Source organism: Coregonus lavaretus, assembly GCF_964263955.1.
Source record: "Coregonus lavaretus genome assembly, chromosome: 40".
Classification (NCBI taxonomy): domain Eukaryota; kingdom Metazoa; phylum Chordata; class Actinopteri; order Salmoniformes; family Salmonidae; genus Coregonus; species Coregonus lavaretus.
In genome coordinates this window covers 12,592,297-12,602,415 of record NC_140027.1, presented here as the reverse complement: position 1 = coordinate 12,602,415, position 10,119 = coordinate 12,592,297, and the positions used below count along the sequence as shown (strand labels likewise).

At 41.9% G+C, this 10,119-nt stretch overlaps 1 protein-coding gene across 1 annotated transcript in view; it reads right to left on the bottom strand.

The window, feature by feature from the left end:
* Positions 1–820: 820 nt before the first annotated feature.
* The window catches only part of LOC311113702 (alanine--tRNA ligase, mitochondrial-like), a gene marked incomplete at its 5' end in the record, with an annotated part of 29,136 nt that continues 19,837 nt past the window's right edge, over positions 821–10,119 (bottom strand). The window contains 8 exons of the mRNA XM_084157003.1: positions 821–2,301; positions 5,342–5,455; positions 5,733–5,816; positions 6,059–6,169; positions 6,585–6,710; positions 7,281–7,389; positions 7,754–7,857; positions 8,057–8,194. Coding sequence (XP_084013129.1) covers positions 2,128–2,301; positions 5,342–5,455; positions 5,733–5,816; positions 6,059–6,169; positions 6,585–6,710; positions 7,281–7,389; positions 7,754–7,857; positions 8,057–8,194 — 960 coding nt within the window. The 3' untranslated portion in view covers positions 821–2,127. The remainder of the gene's footprint in view (positions 2,302–5,341; positions 5,456–5,732; positions 5,817–6,058; positions 6,170–6,584; positions 6,711–7,280; positions 7,390–7,753; positions 7,858–8,056; positions 8,195–10,119) is intronic.

Below are 10,119 nucleotides of genomic sequence, written 5' to 3'. Positions count from 1 at the left end.
CAAAGGTCCAAAGTGGATACCAGCCACAGTGGTTGCACAAACAGGGCCTGTGTCCTACACAGTTAACACACCGGAAAACATCATCTGGAGGAGACATGTGGATCAACTGTTGCCAAGAACCAACCTCAGAGATGACTCCTGTCAAGTGACAAACCAAGATCAGCTACTGGAGACCTACCATGACTACGAGCTATCACCTGAACATCCACTCCAGCAACCTACCAATGTGTTGACAGTGAGAGGACGTTTCGTTTTTTGCTGAGTTTAGTATATGAATTCAATGAATGTGGAGTTTTGGGTTTCTATTTCGGCTTTAATTTTACAGCACGAGAAAATGACCAAAAAAGCGTAACTGTCATACAACAATTTAGGATTCAATAATACTGCCATTATGCATTTACATTTACATTTATGTCATTTAGCAGACGCTCTTATCCAGAGCGACTTCCAGTTAGTGAGTGCATACATTATTGTTACTTTTGATTTTTGTTATTTTAATTTTTTTTTTCTTTTGTATCTTTTTATTTTTTCATTTTTTTTTTTCATACCACCCCATGGGAAACGAACCCACAACCCTGGCGTTGCAAACGCCATGCTCTACCAACTGAGCTACATCCCCTGCCGGCCATTCCCTCCCCTACCCTAGACGACGCTGGGCCAATTGTGCGCCGCCCCATGGGTCTCCCGGTCGCGGCCGGCTACGACAGAGCCTGGATTCGAACCAGGATCTCTAGTGGCTATTGTTTACCTATTGTAAAAATGTGAGCTTTGAGTTACTCAAGGTTATCAAGTGAATAATTAGTGAAAATTGTACAATAATAAATTACCTCAAATGTCTTTATTCCTTCTAAAACAAAGAAAGTAGACAACTGGAATATGCATAATGCTTACACTCATACGTTGTAAAAATTGACAAGGCTGGCAGTCAGTACATCGCAGGACAAACTGGACTTTCCTCATTCTCCACAATCTTAGGACAGAGGCACAATACAACAATAGAAATCTCTGACTGACTACTTATTCATAATGCTTATCATACACATGTACATACTGGGTCCTGCCAGAAATGTCAGACACTTGCATCCATAATAAATAAGAGCAGGGGTTAAATTGGTCCGGATCCCACTGGGTCCGAGGCCCGGCACCTATGATCCAAATGAGAGCCAGGCAGAGCTGAGACCCGGTACCTTTGGTTATATGAATGTTGAATTATCTAATCAAAAATTGTTGTCCACATTTAATTTTCCCCAGCCAACAACACAAGTAAAGCAACAGCAAAATTAGACAACCCCATAGTAGAATAGTGTACATATACAATTGGTCAGCTCGTCACATTCTATGCGAGAAAAGAAGACCCCTCTCAAAGCGCTTTCAAATTGCCAGTGGAGAAAAAACATGCATGCCAAGTCATTGTAGCCTACAACATTCTTAATGCAGTCACTGGAAAACACACCTTTGACACCATTGTTGATGGCCACTGTTAAAAGAGGATCACAGAGCTTTCTAGTGTTACTCCACTTAGTGCACCATTTTAAAACCAGAGTTTTTAGCAGTGGCATGGTTTATGTGCGTTAGCGCTCGCCAATGGTGTTGAATGCATAAGGGAGACCAGGGCTAAATGTACCATGGGTCAGGTGTAACAGATAGGTAGGCCTACATTATATTCACAGTACATGATCCTTGGCTGAGTGCCAGTGCAACGTTTCGGACATTCAAGTCATCAGTATGTTGCTAACTAGCAACAGGGTAATGTTTATGATCTAGCTAATGATTAGCCCAATGGGGTAAATGCAGATGGGTAACCCTCAGCCTATTTATTTATAGCTACATCAGGTGAAATTATACTTTAGATGTCAGTATCATTATATTTTAATTCATTTTAGAGTAGGCTGTCCTTTTAAAAGTCACCCGAACTGACCTTCTCACAGTCATTATTCCCCCCCAAAACAGTAGGTTCCTTCGACCTGTAGTATGCTGTGATATGAGATTTTGTCAGTATATATTCTTTAGGCTAGTATATTATATCAACCCCCCATGTGGCAGCTGAATAACTTTTCCATTGAACAGGGGTATATTTTGCCTACACCCTATGGTAAATGTGGGCTTGTGATCCCTGGATGTTTGTACTCAGTGTATGTTTTGGGTCTTGTCCTGGGCATACTCTTCAGCACACCTGAGTGCCTCAGTGAGGTCGGCCACACTCCCTGTGCCCTTTGCCACAGTGGCAGAGCCACCTGCGTTCCCTCCCAGGCGGGTACACACTGTCAGGGCCCAGTCACTTGCAGAAAGAGCACTAAAGCCCTATGGAGAGACAAAGATGTAGAGTGAGTGTTGGTGTGATGGAGAGAGAGAACAGGCAGGAAAGAGTGTGTGAATATACATACACACACACAATACCATATGTATTTGGACAGTGAAGCTACATGTTTTAATTTGGCTCTATACTGCAGCATTTTTGGATTTGAGATCAAATGTTTCATATAAGGCGTCAGTAAAAAAAAAAGTAACCTTTTATTTGAGAGTATTTTCGTACAGTGCTTTCGGAAAGTATTCAGACACTGACTTTTTCCACATTTTGCTACGTTACAGCATTATTCTAAAATTGATTAAATTGTTTTTTTCCCTTCATCAATACACACAATAACCCATAATGACAAAGCAAAAACAGGTTTTTAGAAATTTTAGCATAAGTATTCAGACCCTTTAATCAGTACTTTGTTGAAGCACCTTTGGCAGCGATTACAGCCTTGAGTCTTTTTGGGTATGACGCTACAAGCTTGGCACACCTGTATTAGGTGAGTTTCTCCCATTCTTCTCTGCAGATCCTCTCATGCTCTGTCAGGTTGGATGAGGAGCATTGCTGCACAGCTATTTTCAGGTTTCTCCAGAGATGTTCGATAGGGTTCAAGTCCAGGCTCTGGCAGGGCCACTCAAGGACATTCAGAGACTTGTCCTGAAGCCACTCCTGCGTTGTTTTGGCTGTGTGCTTAGGGTCGTTGTCCTGTTGGAAGGTGAACCTTCGCCCCCAGTCTGAGATCCTGAGTGCTCTGGAGCAGGTTTTCATGAAGTATCTCTCTGTACTTTGCTCTGTTAATCTTTCCCTTGATCCTGACTAGTCTCCCAGTCCCTACCGCTGTAAAATATCCCACTGCATGATGCTGCCGCCACCATGCTTCACCGTAGGGACAGTGCCAGGTTTCCTCCAGACGTGACGCTTGGCATTTAGGCCAAATAGTTCAATCTTGGTTTCAGAACAGATAATCGTGTTTCTCATTGTCTGAGAGTCCTTTAGGTGCCTTTTGGCAAACTCCAACCGGGCTGTCATGTGCCTTTTACTGAGGAGTGGCTTCCGTCTGGCCACTCTACCATAAAGACCTGATTGGTGGAGTGCTGCAGAGAAGGTTGACCTTCTGGAAGATTCTCCCATCTCCACAGAGGAACTCTGGAGCTCTGTCAGAGTGACCATCGGGTTCTTGGTCACATCCCTGACCAAGGCCCTTCTCCCCAGAATTGCTCAGTTTGACCGGGCGGCCAGCTCTAGGCAGAGTCTTGGTGGTTCTAAACTTTTTCCATTTAAGAATGATGGAGGCCACTGTGTTCTTGGGGACCTTCAATGCTGCAGAAATGTTTTGGTACCCTTCCCCAGATCTGTGCCTCGACACAATCCTGTCTCGGAGCTCTACGGACAATTCCCTCGACCTCATGGCTTGGTTTTTGCTCTAACATGCATTTTCAACTGTGGGACCTTATATAGTCAGGTGTGCCTTTCCAAATCATGTCCAATCAATTGAATTTACCACAGGTGAACTCCAATCTAGTTGTAGAAACATCTCAAGGATGATGAATGGAAACAGGATGCCCGAGCTCAATTTCAAGTCTCATAGCAAAGGGTCTGAATACTTATGTAAATAAGTGTTTTTCTTATTAGTTTTTTTGTCATAAATTTGCTAACATTTCTAAAAAAACTTTTTTTCGCTTTGTCTTTATGGGGTATTGTGTGTAGATTGATGAGGGAAATAAATAGTTTAATCCATTTTAGAATAAGGCTGTAGCGTAACAAAATGTGGAAAAAGTCAACAGGTCTGAATACTTTCCGAATTCACTGTACATAGGTGAGAGTGGGGTATGTTGAGCCATTATTTACATTCAGGATCACTATATCAAAGGAAATATACTATTCTTTCTAACAAAGATATCTACATATATTTCAGGATGTTGTTTATCCCCGAAAATAATCAGAATTCATGTAAACATAACAGTTTTGAAAACCATAGTTGTCCAAAAGAAGTCGTCTCTTGGCACAACTTACCCCGGGTATGGGGTAAATTGAGCATAGGGACAGGGTTAGCATAGGGACACATTTCTAACACTTTGCACTTTTTTCAAACACTTTTAACATTGACTCAGGTCCTGGTGTAACCTCATATCCCAGCAATAATGCCTTGCATTACACCTGGGAAGAAAATAGAGGAGGGCGAATCCAACTGAGGAAGGCATCTTTCATCATTTGAACTTGACTAATCACACGAACATGAGGTGTCTTCAAAATACTGTGCCAAAATGTAATTCATTTGAGGTATATTGATTAGCCATTGGATCAATTTACCACAAAGCAATCATTTTGACCATATTAGCCCATACAGCTACAAGGATGCACTTTCATGCTAGGTTTAGGATCTCATATTGTACTTATAGAGACCCCAACTGATGTATAAAACAGTCTTAAAACAATCTACTTTGGTTTAGATATAACACAAATTAATTTGACTTTGTGAAAATCTGTTTTTTGGACCTAACTTGCTTACCACTTTTTCCATGAGGTTTCTTCCTTCACAGACTCCATGAAATAATGACCTCTTCCTAAATATTTGGTCACATGATTAATTTTGTGTATGGTTTCCTAGAAACAAGGGGTGGCTCAGCAAACCCTTCGGCACAACTTACCCCACTCTCCCCTATCTTTTTTACCATTAAGAAATGAAAGCACTTTGTCTTTTTCTAAACAGTAAAACATATATATGTATGAAAATACCCTAAAATAAAAGGTGACATTCTATACTGTAATATATGACCTCAAATCCAAAATGCTGGAGTAGAAAGACACATTTAAATGTTAGCGTCAATGTCCAAATACATAGGTGTTGATTGTAAGAGAGAAGAGAAAAGATACAGACAAAAAGAGAGACTGTTTGGGCCGGCACATAGACAAAAACAGACAAAGAGATTGAGCGTGATAAGAGACAGGTGTCTTCAGACTGTATGCAGCTTTAGTTGTTACAATTGTTGCTATTCAATTACTTTCACTTGACCTATACAGTGATGTGTGAGCTAGACCCTATACCTTGGGCACTTGGCACGCGCACAGGACCTTCCCCGATGGCTGCTGGTGGGAGAGTAGCATGACCAGGGTCCCTGGGGCTCTGTCACTGTATTGGTTCACGGTCTTCATCAGCACCTACAATGACAGCAACGGGATCAACTAGATTTTACATTCATGGCTCAGTTTCTCAGAGCCTTAGTAACGGTAAGTTCATCATTAAATCCCACTTTAAGCGCATCATTAGAATCTAAGCTGTTTCCCAAAAACGATGGTTGCACTAAACGTGATTGATAAAATATAGTAACTCACTCTGCGAGTACTGATGCATTAGTTTAATATGGGGCAAAGTTATCTAATTGTGGATGCTGAACACATACTGAGCCTCATCAGAACTTCAGATGGAAAAACATACTGATATAGAGTCTGTGTCCACAGTGTCCACTACAATAGTCTTGTTGCCATTCTTTTTGAATAGTGATTGGGCTTCCACAGCAGCCTGCAAATTGGACAAAAGTAAGAAAGAGAAAGTAGTTAAAAGTACAATAGTACATTACCATTATTTATCATGCATTAACAACTGTGATTGTTTTATAATGCTGTTGTGACTCATGTGTATTCTCACATACAAAAAGTTAGAAAATAGGATCAACTTTTTACCTGTCACATTAAAGTCAAGTAGCTATTGTGGGGGAAATAATACACGTTTGAAAGGACAATGGGGTTGTGTGCTTGAGTTACCTCTTTGGTCTCCAGTTTCCTTATGCTTGTGTTGGTTGTCCTCTGTAGGCCTTTGAGGCGAGTTTGAAGCTCTCTCCGCTTCCACTGTGGTATGGGAGTGCAATCCACTGCCTGGGACAAAACACATATAAGGCCTAAGCATTTGTGTCATATTTGCATTTAATTCTAACTATTTAAAGTAATGTGATAGCTTGGGACTATAAGGTTCTATCTGCAAAAAGATGATTCTGAGAAAATTGGCTTTAAAGTTTGAATGGTGTAACCAATTTTTATCTTGTATTCTTTTGAACTTAACAACATGAATTGAGGTATTTAGAGTACTTTATAGGTAGAGAACATTGAACAGAACAAGGCTATGTCAAATAACTCAATTTTGACAAAAATGCAGGTCCCATGCTCTCGGCTATTCAAACACTTAAGCCATAATTGAATACTGTCTGAAATTGCCTTTTGGAGCATTTTCAATATTGTCTGTCTGATGACTATCAGTTAGGTCAGTGGGGCGGGAGCGGAAAAGCATACATACATCTGTCAGTATGCCCACTTCTTTGGCCAGCCGGTGGGCATCTGCGAGGGAGGGGCTGGCGACCACTGCAAGACGTGCCAACAGAGACTCCACTTCCTGGGTCAGGACCTGTCCCGCCTCTCGAGCCTGTGAGCCAACAAAACAACAACAAATATCAGAATGGATCTCGTTGAAAACTACTTGCTAGCCTTGTGATTTGCCAAAACTTTCAACTTGGGCAATGTCCCAATTATCTCTCCTTCCTCCCAAAGTGTGCACTTGTTCACTACCCTTCACTGATTTGAAAGGAAACGACTGGTTTAAGAAATATGGTGGAAATTCCCACTAGCCCATGCCTCCAACAATCCAATGTTTTTAGATTTGTAGGAAGTTGTGAAGGAGTGCACACTTCAGGAAAAATTAGATATTATTTGATCATGGAATGTTTTTAAAAAAATCAGTGATATACGACTTCCTAAATATAAATTGGAAAATGTACATAATTAATACTGAAACAGCAACATAAAAGCCTTGCGCGAGGGACTAACTGGTGTTGTAAAACATGAGAATACATGAGTGATGTGATTGTATATAGTCCGCTACTATGCACCTCTGGTATATTCACAATAAGTCACGGCCTATCTATGCACCTCTGGTATATTGACAATAAGTCACGGCCTATTTAGTCATAGGCCTTCTTGCTTGTATAGAACACACCTCTCTGGCATCGTCTCCAGTGACTGCCACGATACGGCTGATCCCTTTAACCATCTGCCTCTCGGAAATTATAACCAAATCCCCGATCTCCCCGGTCCTCAGTAAATGCCTGAAAAAGAGAAAAACGCTTGGCCCTTTTGGAACAGCCAATGAACATATAATATTTAGTATTGTTCACTACTATAGGAATTGTCAAATCTACTCCTCCAAATATGTTCTGTTTCTAACCTTAACCCACGATAAAGCTTATAAATTCGACTGTCTCTTCTCATTTTCATATTGTGGCTCTTTTACAGTATATTGTGCAATTTGCCACATCCTCACATGCCGAAAGGTGAGACATATTGTCATTTCATAATGGTAAATAACAAGTAATATTAAGTAATACATTTAAAAATGCCTTTTGAATCTATCGGAGAGAGGGAGAAAGAGTGATTGAGTGAGACAGACAGAGACAGACAGACAACACTTACGTTCCACAGCAGAGCTCCACTGACGTCCGTCTATCCGTCTGAGAATTGAACAGGTCTGCCACGGGAACTGCCACCGACACCACTCTCACTGGATCAGGGTACAACTAGGAAGAATTACAGAGGATTCATGAATCCTCCAATGCCAACACGCTATTATGCAGTATATCTTGCACTTACAAATTGCAGGTTGACACTTACAATGTATGTTGCTAAGTGCATGAACAACACTTTGCAAATACAGTTACGAACATCATTATTCCTTTTAATCTGCGTAGGAGTGTCCCCAAATCAACACACGGTTACCTCATCCACAGTCCTTAGTCCTGGGATGTCTTTAGCCCGGGCCAGGGGAACCTCCTCTATGTACACCGCATTATTCTCTGTGATAATGTTGTGGATGCTCCTCTCAATCTCCTGGAGCTGGGGAATACTCAATGATCCCTACAGAATGACCACCAGAAAGCAATGATTATTATCACATCCCAAAAAGTGTTTTCATGCTTCTATACATCAGTGAGTTTTTTTTTTTTGCTTATCTACTGAACGTATCAGAATGGTTTTGGGAATTCTGGGACTGTCTGCATTAAAACCCTGCTAGCTTAAACATGGAGACCAATTTAAAATTATGTTTTACTTTCTCTTATGATTTCCTTGAATCAACAGTATAGCCGAAATGTCGGGACCATGATGCATATACTGAACGATGTAAGAGCAGCAGGACAACGGCAAACTATCTGCCTAAACCGACACAGGAGGCTCACACAACAACACCGAGGCCAACGGTTTCTAAGGATGAATCAAGAGTTAGAGGTTGAATATGTTTCTCAGCATACTCATCCAAAAACATGCAACAAGGTGAGTAAAAAGATGCCTGGCTATTTCCGCGCAACTACAGAGTATAATAAAATACCAACTGTACTGAGAGGTTCAGTAGTTCTCGCATGACTGTAGAGGGGGCTTTTGGTCGACTGAAGGGAAGATGGAGATGTTTGCTTAAACACAATGACTCTCACATTGACATAATTGTCACAGGCCGGCTCATAGCCTGTGGCAAAAATGAGGGGACATGAACAACAAGTATAGGCCAATCAAAAGGTTATTTATTGTAAACCAAAAACGATTAACTTTAAACAAAGAAAAAGGAATGAGGTGTGGAAATGTCATAATGTAGGGTGTAGGTAAGGTGCATGGATGCATGAATCTGTGTGTGTGTGTGAACATGACTGAGTGGAAACTAGGTAAACCTACAAAGGAACAAACAAAACAGGATCATACCTGGAAGAGCAGGGAGAGAGAGAGAGAGAGATGGGTTAGTGAAGCAGTTTTAAATACCCTGAGCCCAGGTAGCTCCAATCACACCAACTCCAATCACTAACGACCCTCCTCTGCCTGCAGGAGGAACCGCCCCTGCACTGCAAAGGAGGGGCCGTGACACCCCCCTCCTTAAAATGAGGGTCCCACCCTCAACCCAAATTACGACCCAACATATTTAGAACAATCCAAAATTCCTCCCAAAAACCAAAAAAAACGGATACCAGTCCCGGCTTCTAACAGTAGCCCCGTGTCCCCTAGCTGACTGTCCGTCCTCAAACTCAGCAGCCCTGGTACCTGGGGAGCAATTTAAGAGAAAAGAGGCGCAGACAGCCCGCAGGGGTCAGCAGAGAGAAAATACAAACTAGGCTAAAGGAGCACGGGACAGAGCATCAGCAATGATATTATCCTTACCACTAATATGTCTAATATCGAGGTTGAATGGTTGCAAGAACAAAGCCCAACGCATCAGGCGCTGGTTTGGATTTTGCAGGGACTTCAGAAGAATAAGTGGGTTGTGGTCAGTAAACACAGTTACAGGGGTTAAACCAGAACCAACATAGACCTCGGAGTGCTGTAAAGCCCAAATGAGACCTAAAGCCTCATTTTCAATTACAGAATAGTTTTGCTGATCCTTATTACATTTACGGGAAAAGAAACTGACTGGACACTCAACATTGTCATCATTTTCCTGGAGATGCACAGCCCCAGCACCAATTTGACTGGCATCTACCTGCAATTTGAAAGGTTTCCCAAAATGTGGTGCTGCCAACACGGGTGCCAAACACAAAAGAGCCTTAACTGCATCAAATGGGTGGACCAGATAAATTCAGCCTTGGCTTTCAACAGATTGGTCAGGGGGGACACTACTACCAAAAAGTAGTTAGAGAAAGCACGGTAGTACCCCGCCATTCCCAGGAAGCGCATCAGTTCTTTCTTTGTGGAGGGCTGTGGGAACTGCTTCACAGCCTGAACCTTGGCTTCCACGGGACAGACAACACCCTGATCCACAACCTTGCCTAGGTATGTGACTGTAGCTTTAGCAAACTCACACT